The 21,508-nt window shown below is 35.3% G+C and overlaps 1 protein-coding gene across 1 annotated transcript in view; it reads left to right on the top strand.

Annotated features, from left to right (window-relative positions):
* adamtsl3 (ADAMTS-like 3) overlaps nt 1-21,508 on the top strand; it is a 191,692-nt gene that overhangs the window by 119,794 nt on the left and 50,390 nt on the right. Inside the window, exons 8-15 of the mRNA XM_082154169.1 lie at nt 2,152-2,226; nt 5,748-5,905; nt 7,451-7,562; nt 11,507-11,645; nt 11,794-11,844; nt 12,488-12,692; nt 13,886-14,033; nt 17,996-18,080. Of these exons, the coding sequence (XP_082010295.1) occupies nt 2,152-2,226; nt 5,748-5,905; nt 7,451-7,562; nt 11,507-11,645; nt 11,794-11,844; nt 12,488-12,692; nt 13,886-14,033; nt 17,996-18,080 (973 nt within the window). The remainder of the gene's footprint in view (nt 1-2,151; nt 2,227-5,747; nt 5,906-7,450; nt 7,563-11,506; nt 11,646-11,793; nt 11,845-12,487; nt 12,693-13,885; nt 14,034-17,995; nt 18,081-21,508) is intronic.

Below are 21,508 nucleotides of genomic sequence, written 5' to 3'. Positions count from 1 at the left end.
TTATAATAAAATAGCTGATTCCTTTGCCTTTTTGTTGCCAATTTCATAGCAAGCATGTTATGAATTTATATTTTATAGGTAATAATTCATCTTTTTTATCATGCATTTTCATATTTTTAAGATATCCTCAAGGCATGATTATCCATTTTGTCACTTGAGCAAGATCCCGGTTATATAAAATGGCTGATTCCTTTGCCTTGTTGTGGATAATTTGCATGTTATGAATTTAGCCATACAGTAGTATGCATGTTTTAAATGAAAATTCCTTAAGGAAATTAAGATTTTATAAAATTACAGCTTGATTGGAAATGAAGCGGAATAAAAAACACTCTGTTTGCGAGTGATATTAACATTGATTTTTCATTGTTTTCTATACATGTCTCATATTTTATATCAAACATGCTCTTTAATAACCCAGCAGAGTTGTGATAAAACTTTATTGGGGGGAGACTGTTTGATGCCACAAATGAGTGACAGTCATATATTTTTTTAAGGTAAAAATTATGATAATATTGCATTCATAGTTGAAAATATATATTTTTTTTATCATGCATGATCATATTTTAAGAAAAAAGATTTTAAGAAGAGAGAAAATTCTTTAATTCTTTACTCATTCTTATGTTGTTCCAAAAAAAATTCTCCTTTTTTGTTCTATAAGTTTGGAAAAACATGAGTGGGGTTAATAATGACAGAATTTTCATTTCATGGGGGAACTATTCCTTTGCTCCAGGGGATTATCCCTGTAATAAGTGTCTGTGTATAAGAAATCTAAATAAAGAATAAAAAAGTAGTAGAGATGAGTAACTGGAGAGATTTCCTGTATTCCACCCCATTCTCTCCATTACCCCATTACGCTTGCTTTTACAGAACGCTCTCAATCCAACCATAACTGAAAGCACTCAAGCTGCTCTCTGTTGTGGTTTTCTGTTTACTGAGCTGGAAATTGGTGGGTTTTCTTTTTTCAGCAGTACACTGGGAAGCCACAAATGTTTTTTTTTATGGAGAGAGGTCGAACACATTAAGCGTGTCAGAGTTGCAGTGTCTGTGTGTTTGCAACTCATTTACTCTCAAACGTGTAATGACTGTATTTACGTGCACAATGGATACTGACATGAGCTGTGAGGGATGCTGTATTTCCGAACTGTGTTTGGAGTGAAACACTGCATACTTCACTTACTGTATGTCATTCAACACTAGAATTTTGGGTTATCGCTTAAAAAAAAAACGCTGGGTGGAAACGGCAAGATGCGCATAAATTCTAAAAATGTGCTCAATTGAGGCAAATACATTTAGGGCTGGGCGATATGGCCAAAAACATAACCAATATAAAAAATGTCATATCAGTCGATATCTATAATTATACAATAAATGTCAAATCTTTATTCCTTTCAAGTTTAAAAGCAGATTTTTGCTCCTAAGTGAAAGTTATTTGTGGTTTTAAACTACTCTTTATTGTCAGAACATGAAAAACACTTCACTTTTTTGAATTCTTTACACTTTTCCAGTCATTTTTCTTTAACAAAATACATTATCTTAATTGACAAATGAATTTCTTAGTTTCTGCATGTGCTAATGGGTCATATTGTTTCAAGTCTGACTTGTGACCTGCTGGCACATTGCTTCAACACAGTTTGCAGTGCAGGCGGCAGTATCAATAATATTACACGTTTTGTCTCTTAGAAATACACATTTGGCAGTAGCTTGAGTTTGGATTCAGATGCAAATTTATGCTCATTAACAAAAACAGTAAAAATTGTAACAACCTCATTTTTATATTGTAAAATTAAAATATTCTGTCTGTTTGAGTTTTATTAAAATTCCATAGTAGATCATTAAGATCTTGATAACCACTGTTAAAACCATGCACATAGCACCTCAATACCATGATAAAATGTAACTATATGGTTTCTATGGTATTTGTATGAAAAACAGTAGCCTAAATACTCTTAGTATAAATGCACAAATGCTATGGCTTACTCAAAAAAAATAATAAAAAAATACTGTAATTATATTCCATTACTCCTTTAATACATTTAATACATGTCTAGATTAATAATATAATAAAACTCTATATGAATATCCCACACATCTGCCACAATACCATTATGTGTTGTTTTAATGAGTCTCTGGTTTGTGATTCTTCTTCTTCAGCCATGAAGACGGTGATGGAAGTGCCGATGGGTAGCAGAGGCCTCAGAATCACTGCCAAGGGACCGGACATGATTGGTGAGATAATGCATGTTAACTTTATACAAAGATCTGTGGTGTTTCACAGCTTCTGGGTCTAATTCTTGACTTGTCATAAAACTATCATGTATGAAGTCTCGACTTAATCCGGCGGTTAGAAGCCATTTAACACTTGTTTGTCAAAGGATTTTGTTGGAGAATCAACATCAATAATATGAATGAATCCAGTTTTCTGCCACAGGGCCGAGGCCTTAGAGTGCAATTATAATAGTGTCTCACTGTGTTTCCAGAGATAGCAAGGTGACATTCAGCTGTCAAGGAGTTGCTAGTTTTTCCACACTCTAGTTTTTGTTCCAGAGAGAATTTCTGAAATCTGAAAGTTAACACCATTGGGAATCTTTCGAATGACAAATCCTATTTCATTCTAAAATCAGCTGAAATATGAGAAATTATATTTATCCTAAAGAAAGTGAAGCACCTTATTTGTCGTTTTTATACTTTATCTTTATTTATTTCAGGGTTATTTTAGTTTTAAGTTTTATTAATATTTTGAATCAGTTTTTATTTTTATACTTTTAGTTTTCATGTTAATTTTAGCTTATCTTAATCTCATTATGTGCTTTTGTCATTTTATTATTTTTTTGTTTTTGTTTTTTAAAAATTGCTTTTTTATGTTTAATTTGTATTAAATCAGTTTTAGTTTGTGTTATTGATTTCCAGTTAATAATTTTAGTGCTTCAATATTTCTATTTCTTTTTTTTTCATCTCTATTTCAATTAACAGAAATGTTTTAAACCCTGATTTATTTATTCATTTATTTATTTATTTATTTATTTGTGAATTGCATTATTTCAGCATTTCCCATTCATTATCTAGCCTGTGGTGGCCCGTAAACCTGTAAAACCTTGTAAACCTGTTTTCAGAGAAGTTTTCCACCAAAATAAAATGCCTGCGGACCCTCCTCAGAGGGACCAAGGTCCACCCACCACAGTCTCACAAAATCCTATTGGAAACACTAATGATGACTAAAGGAGTGGGCTTAGTTTTTATGCCAATACAATAAAATTTTTTTTTTTTATTTAGTTTTGTTTATTTTGGGGTTAAATACCATCCAAATGTTTATTTGAAAGGCTTTGTGAGATTCATCCACATGCATTTTAATCAATTTGTAACATCGTTGCCCCTCTCAGAAAGTTGTCACGGGTCATCTGAGGTATTTCCAAAGAGCTCTTCCAACATCTGCAATATAGTCTAAAGTCTGAACTTTACAATGCCTCCACAGTGACACGGCCAAACTGTATTTGACACAGTCGCCTGGTGTAGTAGCACAGTGTGGGAATGCATATGGATTTTCTATATCTATCTAGCCTGAAAGACCAAAAAAGAAAAAGAAAAGAGAAAAGAGATTTCCTATTACCTGAGTTGGACAAATGCTAAGAGGTTTGAGGGAACTTTAGGATAGAGCAGAAGAATGAAGTGTTCATGCAGGCTAATTTGTGGTGGCTGAAAGCCCAGTACGATGGAGACAGAGCCAGTAATCTAGCAGACTTCCATAACGGACACGCGGAGTATGCTGAAGTCCAATCCCAAAGTACCGTTCCACATCCGATGGACCCACACTCACACAAATACACACTTCCGTTCTGTAGAAAACCACGTTTCAGACTACACACACTGATATCTAAACCCTATAACCTGCCCATTACTTCTTTTTGGTTGCAAACTAGATCTCCATCAAAAACTACAGGGGTATTTAGTGGGTGTTTGGCTTGTCCGGTGTTTCAAATTGGGGTTTGAGTGACCTGAAGATGGCTCTATCCCAAAGCTCACGTAATAAATGAGAAAATACAGATAATACCTTAAAAGACTAGAAAAAATTAAGAAAACAAAAACATACAGTAGAATCCAATATCTACTGTATAACAGCCAAGTTTATGAACTTTCCCCTATAGATTTGTGCATTGAGATGTTGTAGATATGATGGCTCTTTTGTAATGTTCCAATAATTGCCATTGCTAAAAGTACTTAACACAGCCTTTCTAATCTGTGATCTACCACATCACAGAAAAATCCTCATTCAATCCATTTGACTAAGCAAATACATTTTAACTGCCTTTTTTTTTTTTTGTCAGAACAACGACAATGTGGGAATTGAATGTCTTTGTGAGTTGTTTCGAGAAGAAGGCATAATTATATTCAGCTGCTGCCAGACGCTCTCTAGCCGCTTTGACCATTTGTTTGATTTTCCCTCACCGCTAACACATGTTGTTCTGTTGCTTTATTTACATGAAGGATCTGCAATTATTCTCAAAACGATGTATCAATGTGCAAACAACGGAAATACATTTATTTATATTTGAAATTGTCAAGTATTTTATGACTTGAAACATTTAATGTGGGTTAATTACATTTAATTAAAAAATTAAAAAATTCTCATTGTTCAAAACTTAGACACAAAATTAATGTGAAATTAAGTTTCCTAACCATTTTACCTCTATAAAGTGACATTTCAGAGAGAAACAATTTGGAGTGGCCATTTATTTGGATCTAAGTGGACATTACAAGCCAGAATGGAGTCAGGTGTGTGTGTGTGTGTGTGTGTGTGTGTAAAATAAATAATAATAGATACTTCTGATTTTACTAATGTATTAGTAAATTCTAAAATGAACATGAACTAACATTAATAAATGCTTTATAAGTATATCATTAGTTAATGTTCACTAATGTAGTTAGTTAACAAATTGTTATCAAATGGAAACTTATTGTAAAGTGTTACTGGTTATTGTAAATTTTTTTAAAAGAGAATTGTGAACAATATGAATTTAATATTCCACCTAGGGCTGTCAAATCGATGAATCGCAATTAATCGCATCTAACATAAAAGTTTGTGTTTACTGTGGGGAGAACAAGTATTTGATACACTGCCGATTTTGCAGGTTTTCCTACTTACAAAGCATGTAGAGTTCTGTCATTTTTATCATAGGTACTCTTCAACTGTGAGTGACAGAATCTAAAACAAAAATCCAGAAAATCCCATTGTATGATTTTTAAATAATTAATTTACATTTTATTGCATGACATAAGTATTTGATCACCTACCAACCAGTAAGAATTCCGGCTCTCACAGACCTGTTAGTTTTTCTTTAAGAAGCCCTCCTGTTCTCCACTCACTACCTGTATTAACTGCACCGGTTTGAACTTGTTACCTGTATAAAAGACACCTGTCCACACACTCAATCAAACAGACTCCAACCTCTCCACAATGGCCAAGACCAGAGAGCTGTGTAAGGACATCGGGGATAAAATGATGGATTTGCAAAAAATCAGTCTCAGTCTAAATCTCCACCCTCTAAAAGTGTGATTGACAGTGTTACTGTTTAGAGAAAAAGTGTGAACCGCTCCACTGACAGTTTTTGCTGTTTTCAGACTCTAGCGCTGTCACAGAGACAGGTGTGGTGTCTCAGGGCACCTGTTTCAGCAATATCTCTAAGGTAGTAGCAATATTTTATCTGTGGTAATACCCCAATATCACTCATAGAACCTGAAATGTCCTGTTTCAGTGATTGAAGCCCATGCACCAAACAGCCGAAGAGAAGAGGTTGTGTTCAGCTCTTCAGGTTCTCACACTCTGGGCAACAATACGGTGGAGTATCAGAGAGGAGCAGAAAGACAGACACTCCGCTGCTACGGACCGCTGTCTGCAGACTTCACCATTAAGGTGTGTAATGAAAACGAACAGTAGATATATCCATCTACAAGTGGTACTAGAAAGCAGCACAAACTCTTAACTAGATATTTGCTCTTTTCAATGGATTTTCTCTTGTGTTGGAGTTTCCAACCTTAAGAAATGTATTTGATTCACCCCTTAAGATTGTATAGGTCTAGTTTCACAATTTTTTATTTTTATTTCTATCATCATTTGCTTGTTGCAGCCTGCATTATTTTATTTTTTCCATAACATACAAAAGGAGATGTAATGCTGAACGTTCAGCACAAGTAGATGGTCTGTTGTATTGCTGTTGTATTCTCGATTGTTTTTATTTTATTTTATTTTATATTTAATAATTATAAATATTTTTGTACTGTATATGATTTAATTTATAATTTATATATATATATATATATATATGTATGTATGTATATATACTGTATATATACACAAATAATAATGATATATAATTATTATTTGTATATTTATTTATATGTTGTAATATATTTTATTTATTACATACCATTCATTATATACCAAACATGTACATCATTTATACATACATATATAAATAAATATAAAAAATATATAAATAATATACAAATATATAGAATTATTATATATAACAACTTGTGTATATATTACATAGTGCTGTCAAATCTATTAATCGTGATTAATTGCATCTTAACAACAACATAAAAGTTATATAACTTTATTCTAACTGTATTTTTATATTTTCAAAAAAGCATAATTTAGTATGTTTATTAATCACATTATTTCCCTCGTGGGGACCGCTGGCTGGTCCCCACAATATAGGTGATCTCAGGTCTTACTATCCTTGTGGTCTCATTTGGTCCCCACAATGTAGTATAAACCTGTACACACACACACACACACACACACACACACACACACACACACACACACACACACACACACACACACACACACACACACACACACACACACACACACACACACACACACACACACACACAATCATATTCATCTCACAAACATGAACTATTGTTCCATCATGAACCTTTTGGGTTTTAGTTTTTTTTTTTTTTTTTGCAAGGATTTTTAAAGTTTCATGCAAACTCAGTTTGAAGCTTCATTATGAGTTTAAAGCAGCAAAGAGAATCTATGTTTACTCTCCATATGAAACTGTAAACATGGCACAATATGACTGTAATCAGCCTAGACTTTCTCATGTCACGACCTGAAGAGTCATGATTAGATCTGACACTACAGCTTTACAGTAATTGCACATGACTCATTACTCTAGTTAATTGCAGCAGCATGCAAACAGTATTTAACTAATCATCACAGCTCCGGAAATCAGGATATTCAGTGGAAGATGATGCATGCTGCATTTCATATGGAAATCAACTGTGGCCCCTTGAGGAAATTTCCTGCTTATTATACGTCAAAATCATTTGGTTTTTCAAAATGAATGGCTTTTATCTCTTTTTGTGATATGATTATGAATGTGACTATTAAAAGGAAACGATCGGATCAGGCACATTATAAGTGAATTTCGGTTCTTCTCAGGTAAAATATGCTGGCCCTAAAGACACAGTGATGCAGTTTATGTTCTACCAGCCCATTCGCTACCAGTGGAGAGAAACTGACTTTTTCCCTTGCTCTGTCACCTGTGGAGGGGGTAAGTGCTACAGATTATTCCTCTTAATTAGAGATGGACATTTTTAATAATTCACAGTGATTTGAATGCACCAAAAATACTCATTCAGCACACCTACAGTATGATCATTTTAAATTTGGGATAGTTACAATTTTGTTCGATACTGATAGGACAATAATCTGAAAATGATAAAAAGTTTACTCTTTTTTTTGTGTGTCTAAATTAAAAATAAAACACTAACAACTAAAACGAAAAGCAACACGTGGATTTAGGCATCACAAATTTATAATGTACAATATGAACATGGATATTTATTTGATAAAGATTAAATTTAACAGAGTAAATTAATGGTTAGTGTTTTTAAAACTTTAAGTGAGCATTAAATGAAACCAAATGAATAATCTTAATATAAAATAGGGGAAATTATCTACACAACTAAACATCCAATATCTGTTGAAATATATCCAATATCAACCAATATTGAAACCGATAAATTAAAAATCTCTAATATTGGCAGATAATTGAGTTGGTATCTATATATCATGCATTAAAGTGCCCCATTATGCTATTTTAAAGGTTTCTAATTTAGTTTTGGAGGTCTCGTACAATAGGTTAACATGGATTCAAGGTAAAACCACCTTATTTCTCAAAAAGTCTGAAAACAGTTAGTTTGAAGATTCAGTCTCTCTAAACTCCTCCTTTCCGTGAGCCTACTAAGCTCTGATTGGTCAGATGGCCCAGTCTTTTGTGATTGGTCTACCGCTTACAGCGCGTGTCGGAAATGAGATGCCTGCTACCATATCAGAATTTCAGCTCCGGAGACTTCTTCAGCACTTAATACACAGTGATACAAACAGTAATGATGGCGTCGTTTTTTCCATATCAATTCCAGCGTGAGTTCTCTTCTCTGTGAAGTGCATGCAAAGTGGATTTGCAGCGCTAAAACGGTCTCTTAAAGGGACAATGTGTAGCTTTTTAGGTATTTTATTATCTAAAATCTATATTTTTATTCATAAATATGCCCTCAATGGTGTACAAATACCTATGCCAATGTTCAGACTAATCCTCGTAAACGAAGAATTTATTATCTTTATATACATGGGACGGGTAAGTCCACGGAGGCTTCCATGTAGTTCCGCCATCTTGAAAAACTATAATAGCAGAGAGGGACAAAAAGTACTAGGCCAACGCGTTTCCACAACGCGTTTCGTTTAGAGCCAGCGTCACGTGACTGAAGCCAGCAGAAGCGGAGGAGCAGAGAAGTGAGAGGCGCTTGTCACTGCACCGGCAAGTTTAAAAGGCTGCACTGCACGGTTATTTATACACCGTTCATTCATACATACATATGAGTCACGGGATAAGGAGTCCTCGTCGTCGAAAAAGTCCAAAATAGATCGTAAAAGGAAACGTGACCGGAGATTACAAAAACAAGGGTTACTGTCAGGATAGCTAATGCAGGAGAAAGCTTTCAAAAGAGACCCTGAAGTTGCCTGCTTTCTTCTCGACAGGTAAGTCAATGTTACAGTCTTAATTACAAGCTTTTTTTTCATTGCTTGGTTGTGTACTTTATTATATAGACAGTCGAACATTTATAGTTAAAAGTTAAACAGGCTCTTTGATGAATAGCAGCTATTGAGTAAAGTAACGTTAGAGAAGGCTCTGATGATGATGATATCTAACAATGCACATACTTCAAAAAATATAACGAGTAAAGAAGGCATTACTACTAATTACCATAGTTAATGTTTTTGACAGTCAGTAGTTCATACTGTAACATTCTTTTTTTCGTTGTTTCAAGTTTCAGTTTGTTTTAAATAACAAACATGTTCACCCGAAGAAAAACTCGAAGTGCTATTATAAGACATCCTGTCATAGCTTTTAGGTACATAACGGCTACCGTAGATGCAACGCGCATTTGAAAAAGTGAGGCGCTGGAGAGCATTATTCGTTTGAATGCAAAATACAATTTCACCACTAGATGGGAGAAATTCCTACACAATGTCCCTTTAAAAAAAGAGTCTTCTAAAAGAGTCTTCATGACATGTTGACAACATGAACTAAACTCTTCCAGGTCTCAGCTACAACTACAATGTTTGAGTGCTGAACAAAGTTGATGTCGTTTGCGGGCAGCCAATGAAGACCATAGGCTGGCATTATGCAAATTTGTTACATTGTTATAGATCTGTAACAGGAAGTGAGACTGGAATTACTTACGACTCATTTCAGCAGTTCAGAATCGATTCTTTTTTCTTTTCTTTTTTGAGACAGTAACTTTATTTGTCTTGCACTTTGATCTTTAAAACTTTGACCTTTTACAATCACATGAAAGGTAATATTCAAAAAAGCATAATAAGGGAACTTTAATATATGATATATAAAATTATATATAATAATATATAATGATTTCTGAAGGATTATATGATACTGAAGATTGGAGTAATGATTGCTGAAAATTCAGCTTAACCATCATAGGAATAAATACATTTTAAAATATATTCAAATAGAAAACGGTTATTTTAAATTGTAATAATATTTTATGGTATTACTGTTTTTGCTGTATTTTTAACAAATTAATTCAGTCTTGGTAAGCATTATATATATATATATATATATGTATATGTATATGTATATATATATATATATATATATATTATTATTATTATTATTTTTATCCTCCTATTTTTATTTAATTTTTATACTGTAATTTTTCCAAACTTTTGACCGGTAGTGTATACATGCATTATCATGCATACTTACGGTGGCCAAGAGAGCTCAACGCGCTGCAACTGAAGAAAACACATGCAAATAGAAAAAACACCCGCAAATTAAGAAAATATTTAATATTCAAATAACACACGTGTGCTCCAAATACTCACAACACAACAAAATACAGAAACGCGCTGCAAATAGCACAGACCACAACGGAAATGTTTCCAGTGGACCCCAATAAGTGACAAACCAGTCTGGGACATGCTAATAGCTCAAAGTCTACTTTTTTATTTATTTTACTTTTATTTATTTATTTTTTAAACATACAGAGATGACATGTTTATAACATACAACATTGTATACAATATACAAAATTTATAAACAATATGTTCAATGTCATCAGAATACAAATGATAAAAGAAGAGTGTGCTGAAAACTAAAAAAATTAAAAGAGAGAGAGAAAAAGAACACGAGGGTAAGAAATTAATCTATACATCAGTTACATTGTACAAATTGTGTCATGTTATGTTTAAATACGTTTCATAAGAAATGTTAATGCAGGGTCCAAAGATGAGAAGGCAAGTTTTAAAGTTGAGACACTCACGCAGAAATATATAACGCATATTTTAAAAACTTTTTTTGTATAAAATGTATGTTTATTTGCCACAGTTATGTTAACAGCAATAATAAGAAATTTCTGTCGTAAGCAGCTATTGGTCTGATGGACAGCTGATGGACACCGCGCTGCATCGTCATGGGAACATCCCAGGTGAAAATAATGAGGAAATTACATTGTCTTTCGTTGCTCCCTTCGCTAAGTGCGTTCCAAAAGGCTACATAATGCTCCCTCCAAAGTCCCCACTTCTAGGGCTCTGCCCTTCAAAGGGAGTAGGGCATAGGGATGCTCACGAGCAATAAGCACGTCCCAGCCGGGTTTGTCACTTATTGGGGTCCCCTGGAAACATTTCCGTTGTGGTCTGTGCTATTTGCAGCGCGTTTCTGTAATTGGTTGTGTTGTGAACGTTTGCAGCGCGTTTCTGTATTTGGTTCGGTTGTGAGTATTTGGAGCACACATGTGTTGTGAAACTGATAAAGATGTTTTCTTAATCTGCAGGTGTTTTTTCTATTTGCATTTGTTTTCTTCAGTTGCAGTGCGTTGAGCTTCCTCGGCCACCGCACATACTACTTAAAATGCTGTCTGTACTATGGTATCGTCATAAAACCATAGCTAATGTTGCTTTGTCTCGCCTCTGAAGGTTATCAGCTCAATTCGGCTGATTGCATGGACATTCGTTACGACAAATCGGTTGCAGAGCACCTGTGCCACAGCTTCCCAGAGAACACCAAACCTACACCCAAACTCAAGGAGTGCAACATGGATCCCTGCCTCGAAAGGCTGGTTCTGTCTTATCGATCTCTGCAACACACTCACCATGACAAAACACAATGAGTGAAGGATGCATTAGACTTCCTGTGCATGAGCTCATTATAGTGTGGATAATGACTGTGTGACCAAGGGCTAATGCTGTGTGTTTCTCTGCAGTGATGGCTTCAAGGAAGTGATGCCCTATGACCATTTCCAGCCTCTACCGCGGTATGAAGTTATTTACTGTGTACAGCACGTATATCACAGCACACTTACTGCTCACATTAGGATAGACATACAAAGGATAGCTTTGTGTTTTTTTGGATACTACAGACACACTACTATTTAAAGTTTTTTTTTTTTTTTTTTTTGAGTTAGTAATACTTTTTTGAGAAATTTACATTTTATTCAGCAAGGACACATTTAGTTGTTCAAATGTGACCGTAAAGACATTTGGGGTGTTACGAAAGATTTCTGTTTTAAATAAATGTTGTTCTTTTGAATTTTCTATTTATCAAAGAATCTTAAAAAAAAACATCACGGTTTCCACAATAATATTAAGTGTTTTCGAGATAGATAATAAATGTTTCTTAAGCAGCAAATCATCATATTAGAATGATTTCTGAAGGATCATGTGACACTGAAGACTGGTGTAATGATGCTGAAAAAACATGGAATAAATAACATTTTATTTATTTAAAAATTTTAATAATATTTCACAATATTGCTGTTTTACTCAATTTTTGATCACATTGTTGACACTTTTGTCTCCAAAAGCTATCACATTTCATAACATAAAGTTACTGGTCATCTACTATGTTAGTACTTATACACTAATACCAACAGATATTATTGTATAACACTGATGCAGGTGGGAGCAGAACCCGTGGACGTCGTGTTCAGTGTCGTGTGGAGGGGGCTCTCAGGAGAGAAGCGTGGTGTGTGTAGAGGAGGACGTTAACGGTCAGATTGTGCAGGTAGAGGAGTGGAAGTGCACACACTCCCCAAGACCATTCAGCAAACAGAGCTGCAACACGTTTGAGTGTCCACAGTGGATGGCCATGGAGTGGTCTCAGGTAAGTGACCTTTCATTGACCTCTTCTTCCATTTCTGATCACCACTGACCATCTTTAGATCTGTTCTTCAGCCTAGTGAGATGTTTCTGTGTCCTAACTCAAACGAAACCACATACTGTAAGTGACTATTATGCTTTTTACATTTACAACTTTGTTTAGTCTATAAGGTTGTTGTTTGAGCATGAAAAAGGTCTGTAAATGTACAAAGCCCAAAGTCACTCCAAAGGGAGTTCTGTTATAATAAGCACTGTTTCTGAACTCCTTGAAATGCCTCCATTGTAGTCTTGAGTATTCTTCCAGGAACAAACACATCACAATATTCCTTATTTCAATAATTCCCGCACAAGGATTACGCAAAAAATGGACGAGGCCTGGTTGAGTTGCGTTAGGAGACGACGAGCACATGAACAGCTTTGCCCTGCTGCTGATCAAGCAGTAAAAATGGCCATACCTGTGCCCAAAACAAGGCATCTGTGGATGAGAGTCCGAAACAAGGACTGGTGGGACGTCCTGCTTCACTTCACAAACGATGAGTGGAAGGAGAATATTAGAAGGACATGACAGTCATTTATAACACTATATTCAACAACAACAGCTAGTTCCATTTCCATTTCCATTTATGCATTTATCCAAAGCGACTTACATTGCATTATCCTATACATTTATACATAGGTATGTGCAATCCCCTGGGATCGAACCCACAACCTTGCGTTGTTAACGCAATGCTCTTACCACTGAGCTACAGGAAAGCTGTACAAACGTCATACGTCCTCACGTCATTTCTACATCATTGCACATGCGCAGTACTTTCCAGTATCCGATCAAGTGTTTACATGTCCTATCGATCGGATTAGATAAGGTTTAAACCACCCCTACCAATCCGAATTCAATTTTAATCAGATTTGGCCAATTCGTTACGATTTCTTATTTTGACTATGCTAGTAGTCCGATTACAGTCGGATTACTAGTGTCCATGTAAACGCAGCTACTGAAGATTGTCCACCAGTCTGTGCATATATAGGCGTAAAACCACCAACACTATATCAGCCAGCGTTTCAGTTTCATTGTCCAAGCCATTTATTTGTATGTGCTTCTCACTTCACTCCTGGTGTACATGGACAGATTCAGTTCAATTTAATTTGTATGGTGCTTTCAAAATACGTATTATGTGTTTTTGTATTTGTACTATCCAGTGCACGGTTACCTGTGGCCCAGGTCTACGGTACAGGGTTGTGCTGTGTGTGGATCACAGTGGGCAACATGCTGGCGGCTGCAATCCCCAGCTCAAACCCCATATCAAAGAGGACTGCCTGGTCCCCGTCGCCTGCCACAAACCACGAGGTAGAAACAACAAAAATCGTATTAATAAAACAGATCTTTTAAAGAGACCCACAATTGAGTGAGATACTATTGGCTACATAGGCAGCTGCCTTCTAAGTCAGCATCCTAACAGAAATAGCTTATACAGATTTGAAACATTCTAGGCAGGAACTGCACATGAAGCTCATGTGAGATTAAATGATTCCAACTACGTTTGATGTTAGCATGTTGCTAAGATAACAACATAATGCTCTAATACAGCAGCTAGAAACTGCTCTGACCATATATTTCTTCTTGTTTTTTTAGCGGTTTTAGCTTATATTAAAGATGTTTTGAAATAATAATGAAAAGTTATTTTGTGACCGCATTAGAACTGTGCTGTTGAGAACCACAGCTCTAATAAGCATTGAAAATTCACAGCACACACAAATACTGGGTGAATTTTTGAATGGATTGATCATTTCTGTACACTTTTCAGTATTAAATGAAATTGTATTAGTATTTCTTTCACCGTTTTCACTGATCTTGTCACAATGCATTTTTGTGAAGTATACATTTACATTCAATGCTGCCTTTTTCCTTTCGCAAATTCCTCCCCCCCCAATATTGTGATTTATTGTAGCTGGTTAGTTTCTTTAGTTTCAGGCTTTGAACTTTTTACTGAAGAATGTTCTGCCTTCAGAAAAAATAAATGGTTATTAAATCTGGAGCTAAGGCCACTGATAAAGTGAGCAGTCACTGTTAAGTGCCATTCATCTACTAATGAAAACTAACATTAAAACATTGATACGATTAAAATACTTGTTTAGAACTTATTTGCTTCAGAGAAGCATTTCAATTAGAAGTCTGTTCCAAAACTTAATGGTAAAATTATGCTGCTCTCTTAGAAAAACCCATTTTGCACCATTGCATCTGTCTATCACAGAGAATGTAATGAGAATGTGCCCTGAATAGATGATTGACTGCAGGAAAGAAATGTTTATCATCAATATAATTTGTATATGATTAAGGTACAGAATTGCCGTCTGTCTAGAGTCTTCCAAAATGATGCTTATGAGGTTGCTGCCTATGTAGGCAGTTGGCAGTGAGGAAGCTCACCAGACTCGGAACACAGCCAAAGTGTTCTCCATTAGGGAACAGTCAGTGTCTGCAGCTGTCAGAGAGGAGAGTGGAGTGTGCCACAGACAGACGCTCATGAAGTAATGTGTGATCTGAATATGAAATTCTCCATAAGTGCAGACAGACACTCTGAGCTCATCAAGAGTCAGTCACGGTGTGTTTTAGAGCTGTTTCTTGCTGTGGAGTTAATTCATTCCTGAGACTTGTCCTTGTCTGTCACTTTATTTTCCTGTCAGACCTCTATCGCTTTTTTTATTTGAGTATTTTTCTCTGTCTTTCCCGTAGGAAAAAAGCATGAGAAGTGAAATCTGTTTTGATAACTCATTATGATCTCAGTATTTTAAAGTCTCCTTAGACATTTTATTTTTCATTTTATTCTTAGACCATTTGCGCTATATAATATTATATTTCTTGTTTTTATTTTTTTTGTTCTTAAAAATTCACACAAATAATAAACACATTAATAGCCATGATCCATTCAGTAGCAATAGTAAAAATTGTGCATTGTTCAAAACAATTTTTTTAATTATTATTATATATTTTTTTTCTAAGCAACTGAGAACTCTATGCTACTTCAGCTCAATAATATTTTCATCTTTGTCTCTCCGTGTGACCACGTCTTTTCTCACTTAAATGTTACGTATTTTTGGCAAGACACACTTTTCATAAAGTCTTGTGTAATTAGTTCAAGTGATTTGTCTGAGTACATGAATAAAATGTACTTCTTTTTCATTCCAAGTCATGCCAAACATAGTCCCGTCTGCTCATGAATCAAACTCCCTTAGCCGAGACGGAAGACATTTGAGTTCAGGCACGATTTTGCCACATAACAGGAGGTGTTTGTCATCTCGACGTCTAACACTTTCCTCCTCACACGTGTTTTACATTTACAAGCTTTGCTTAAATCCTCCAAATTTTCATTGAAGGAATAATTCACCCCAAAAAAATAGTTCACCATCATGTCGTTTCAAATCTAAAGAGCAGTTTGAAGATTATTCAGAATTTTCCCTTTTGTGTTCCACTGAACTAATGATATGGTACAGGTCGGGAGTGACATGAGAGTAAGTAGTGTTTTCTTTTTTTTAATGAAATACACTACTGTTCAAAGGTTTGGAGCCAGCAAGTTTTTTTTTACGTTTTTATTTTTTATTAATGCTTTTATTCAACAAGGACGTATCAAATTGATCAAAAGTGACAGTAAAGATATTGATAATGTTACAAAAGATTTCTATTTCAAATAAATGCTGTTCTTTTTAACTTTGTTCATTAAATAATCCCGAATACAATTGATCACGGTTTCCACAAAAAAATGGGGGGAAAAAACAGCACAACTGTTTTCAACATTGATAATAATAATAAATGTTTCTTGAGCACTAAATCAGCCTATTCAAATGATTTCTGAAGGATCATATGACACTGAAGACTGCTGAAAATTTAGCTTTGGCATCACAGGAATACATTAAAATATTTTAAAATAGAAAAACGTTTTTTAAAAATTTCACAATGTTATCATTTTACTGAATTTCTGATTAAATGAATGTAGCCTTGGTGTGCAGAAGCGACTTCTTTCAAAAACATTGTTAAAAAATAAAATAAACACATCGTACCAACCCCAAACTTTTAAACGATAGTGTGTTCCTTTAAATGTAATATCAGCTATGCAACAATGCCAAAATTCAAGAAACCTTAATCACAAACATCTGTATGCTTTTTTTCCCCACCAATAATTCTCTTCATATCAATCAATTCCACACTTAACTCAAGCCTGACATGCTTGTAAAAACTCAGTGGGTTGAAATGACAGAGGCTCCATTGCCTGCTATTTCACCTAGACCTTCCCGCACGCCAGTTGTGAGGATGTCTGCCATCAGAGAAACCCAGAAACCCCAAATCAAGAGCCAAACCCTGAGCCCTCGGCATGTTCTACTGCGAGACTTTACTGCTGAGCCACATTCACCAACAGCTGTGATAATCCAGTTCCAGATCAATAAATGGTTGCTTGCATAAATATTTGGTTGTCACATGGAGATTTATGTCTAGCTTTATTAGCAGTGTTTGGGTTGGGGGGCTGGGGAGAAGCAGCCAGGTTCAAACTGGCTCTCTAACCTTCGGTAAGACACATGACCCAGTGATGGTCCTACAGATGTTCATAGGAGGAAGGGTTTCTGGTGAAATTTGAGTGTCCCTCAGCACTGATCTTGCGCTGACTTGGCTTACTTTATCTTTTTTTCATCTTTTATCTGACACTTTCATCCAAAACAGTTTACAGAACACTTAATGCTGGGACAATCCTCCTCGGAGTAACCTGAGGTTGTGCATCTTGCTCAAGAGTATATGATAGTTTGTGGATCACCACTTGCAGGGTTTGAACCATCAACCTTTTGGTTACCAGCCCAGATCTTTGATGTTTATTCCACACCACCCTCAACTAATCGCCTCTGATTAGTAGCCAAGTACCGCTTTTTACAGTTATGAGCCTCAAAAATTTAAAATTTGAGCTTGAATTCAATGTTTGGCTAGTGTCATATTCCCTATGAAAAAGAGCAGCTTATGTAGTGTAATGGATGCTGGTGTGCTAGTGTTCCCATCTGACTTTTTAACTAGCTTAACCTGCATGTTTTGCTGGTAACAAACATAAACCAGCTCAGACCAGTATGGACATTCATAATGTTATAAACTGATTATCTTTTAAAGGTTATCTTTTGCATTTTTGCTAAGACCAGACTTGGTAATTTCCATGTTTGTCAACAGATTACGGTTACACATGAGTCTAAATGCTCTTTTTGATACATGCTTACTAGTTTAATTAACAGAAACATTTATTAATATGTGTGTGTTTGTGTGTGTATTTGTGGCTTTCCCAGAGAACCAACCTGTTGAAGCAAAGCTGCCCTGGTTGAAACAGGCTCAAGAGCTGGAAGAAACCAAAGTAGCTTTGGAAGACCCAACGTGAGTTATTTTTATGATGTTATAGTGTACATTAAATGGTCACTAACGCTCTATTGCTTTCACAGTATATTTGCACTGGTTTGACAATATCAAAATAAGCAACTTGCACATTTCTTAATGTTTCTGTAAGAATCTTTCACTTCAATGAAAGGTTAGATTTGTGCACATTTTTTGAAGGAAAGATCAAAAGATATAAAATAACAGGGGTGCCAATAATTCTGACCACAACTATATAGTATACTAGTGTACTTTCAGTCCAGTTTAACACATTTTACCTTATTTAAATCCATTCTTTGTAATTCTGCAGATTTTTCCAGAGAATCAGTACAGAAAATGCGGAAAAAGTCTGCAGATTCCGTCTGGGCCTAGCTACAAGTGTCTGAATAAACATATAAATCAGTCTTTTCTCTTTTATAACCAATAATCCACTGAACCATAAATCCTCAGGTATCCCAAGACAGTCTCGCCACATTCTGTGCATTATAACTCAATACAGTCATGTATTGTACTTTGATTTTATATATATATTTTTTTACATTTTATATTACTCTGAAGTATTCTCGACCTGCAGAGATGAATCTTTTCACCTGTTGCTCAGGATTTCTAGTGACCTCACGCTGTCAGTAAAAATGCATTTTACCAAGCTCAATTCAACCAGAACTGGACAAGAAGCAGGCTTCATTAGCTGGTTTTTCATCCGAATAAAACGGCCACTGAAACCCGAGTTGAGGGTGTCTGCGTTCTGACCTCTATGTGTCCAGTTTCCTTTCATTACTTAAACAAGGCCCCACGGGCCAATCTCGCCTCCTGTTGTGGTATTATTAGAGTTTTCCCCCCTCTACATCTCCGAAATCATACCACTGTTAATAGTTGGCAGGGGAGCTTGATGGACCCCCCGCTACCCCCACTGAAAGCCGCGAACTATGGGCTGCCAGCATCTAGACAGCCACCGCTCTCTGCGGTCTACCAAAGGCATTTATCACAGAGACTCATAAAACAAGAAGAATGAGGGGTGAAAGTGTTTAAAGGTTTGCAGAAGAGCCATTGACACACGCTTCAGTTCATATGCATGCGGGGGGCGGGGGGTGGGGGAGTGGGGGGGATCTACCGTTTGTCTGCAAACCCTTCTTGAATTACTCCCTTTAGAGGAGTATATCACTCAGTGATAGCAGCACTTCTTTTGCGTTCTGCTCCATCACTCATGTAACTAAATTTAGGGTGATCTAAGGTGGCATGCACCAGGGTTCAGTACTCGTCCCTATCTCAAAGTGATCCCAGTCCACTTTGCTGTGGAATTCCCAGCTGGGCGCTTGCCTCTGTGATTTAGGTGGTTGGATTTTATGGGTTGGATGTAGTTGAAGAGTCTCACGCCACATCTTATCCCTGCTTAGATAAAAGTGGAAGAGACCCACTGAGGAAGGACTGTTGTCTTCCTGAACTCTAATCTTGAGATTAGAACCCTCCTGAGTGCTATTCACTGATATACACGCTCTCAGAGACACACCCACATATGATCACATACTTCTTCCTAGGGAAAGAGGCCCATGACATACTGTAATCACATGAATGGCTTGTAACTACTAAAGCTATCTAACTACTATCATGGTGGAGCAACATTGTAAAGGAATATTGCTGAGTATCTCAGTAAAAAAAATTTGACATGCTAGCTACCTGAATAATACCTGATTAACATGAATAAGAATGCAAGAACTTTATTAAGAATTTAATATTTAATAATTTATATGTATTCATTTATTTAATTTCAATTCTTAATTAAATTACATTATTTTTATTATAGTTATTTAATTTGAGTTTACATATTTTTTTAAATATCTGAAATAAATAGCTATTTAAGAATTCAAATGAAGAGATTGAGTGAATCCAACATAATATGAATAAGTTAAATTTATAGACATTTAAATCCTAAACATGTCCCCTTGGCTTTCACTCTATTCCCAGCATACACTGGGACATAAATAATCAATATGGTGTTGTTGATTTTGTTGTGCCGTAACCTAATATATTGTGATATCAGGATAAGGTTGTTCCTTTAGTTAAAATGATCAGTTAGTTGATGGTTACCCTTGTTGTGTTTCATGTACCAAGCATTGAGGTTTAAACAAAACTAACCTCCAGTTATTTAAAATGTAGTTTTTTCATTTCAAATGATTCACCTTTACTCATTCTAATTTATAAACGTTGTTTTTAATTACAGTAAAAAAAAAATTACAGTGTATCACGCAAGTTTGATTTAATGTGGCGTTTCATTCAAAATGTGTCTTAACACAATTCATAAAGTAACATGAGTATGTGTTGCGTTTTCAGCATTGCCGCAAAGGAAGTTATGGCAGACATTTTAAAAGCACTACCGAAAATGTACCAAATGTGCTGTATACACTTGTACAGTACAACGCTCATCATCCTGAAAAAACACAAGCCTGTTTTCTCAATCACATGAGGTGTTCTGACATCATAATATTCCCTGAATGACACCCCTACATTAGTCCAAACATGACATGTTAGGGCTTATGTGGAATTACAGATCTCATAAACTTTAATTCCTTAAGCCTGGAAAGTGTTTAGACAGTGGGCGGCGTGAGGTGTGCATTGACACCCACTCCAGGCGAACACATTTCCACAATACTTAAATACTTTTACAGATACGTGCTGCACATTTGTCTTTTAGCTGCATTTAATGACAGCAGGAAGAAGTGTACACAAGGTACGAAAAGCATGAGTGTGTGAAGCATGTTCATCTTAGTCCTCGGGTTTAATGCAGCGGTGGTAAAAAACATGTTATACTTGTATTCCTGAATCCAATTATGCACAAATCACGCGAGCTATGGATTTCAACAATATTTTCCAAAAGGGTAATTTTCCTCTCGCCAGAAATATGGAAAAATCATTATGTGGTTCATTAGGAGACCCTGCCACATCTATTTTTATGATCACGTTTATTTTAAGTGTGGTTGACTCTTAAATATCAAAGTCTTTTGGTCCATGTTAACGCTATATTTATCAATATAACTTGGTATTATTTTGAAATCAATTTTGTTTTCATTGTTATTATAACTATTATAGTACTTGGGTTTATTGTTATAGAAAGGATTAGAGACAGTGTTTCAAGTTTTAACGGTCTTTACTTTTCCAACAAAGCAATCTGATATAATGAGTGAAACACAGCTATCTTAAATTATGGCAAAAAATTAAATAAAAAATGTAATATATATATATATATATATATATATATATATATTTAAATTGCCGTAATTTAAGATAGTACTATATATTAGATTAGATAATATTATCTTTATTGTCATTATAAACATGTATAACGAAATTAGGAAGTACTTCCCTTAGTGCCGGATTATACAACAACACAAACAATGTTACATACAACACAAATTTTAAACGTATAAAACAAAAAT

Source organism: Leuciscus leuciscus, assembly GCF_965113295.1.
Source record: "Leuciscus leuciscus genome assembly, chromosome: 2".
NCBI lineage: Eukaryota > Metazoa > Chordata > Actinopteri > Cypriniformes > Leuciscidae > Leuciscus > Leuciscus leuciscus.
The sequence above is the reverse complement of the archived record's forward strand: the minus strand, read 5'-3'. Positions and strand labels throughout refer to the sequence as shown.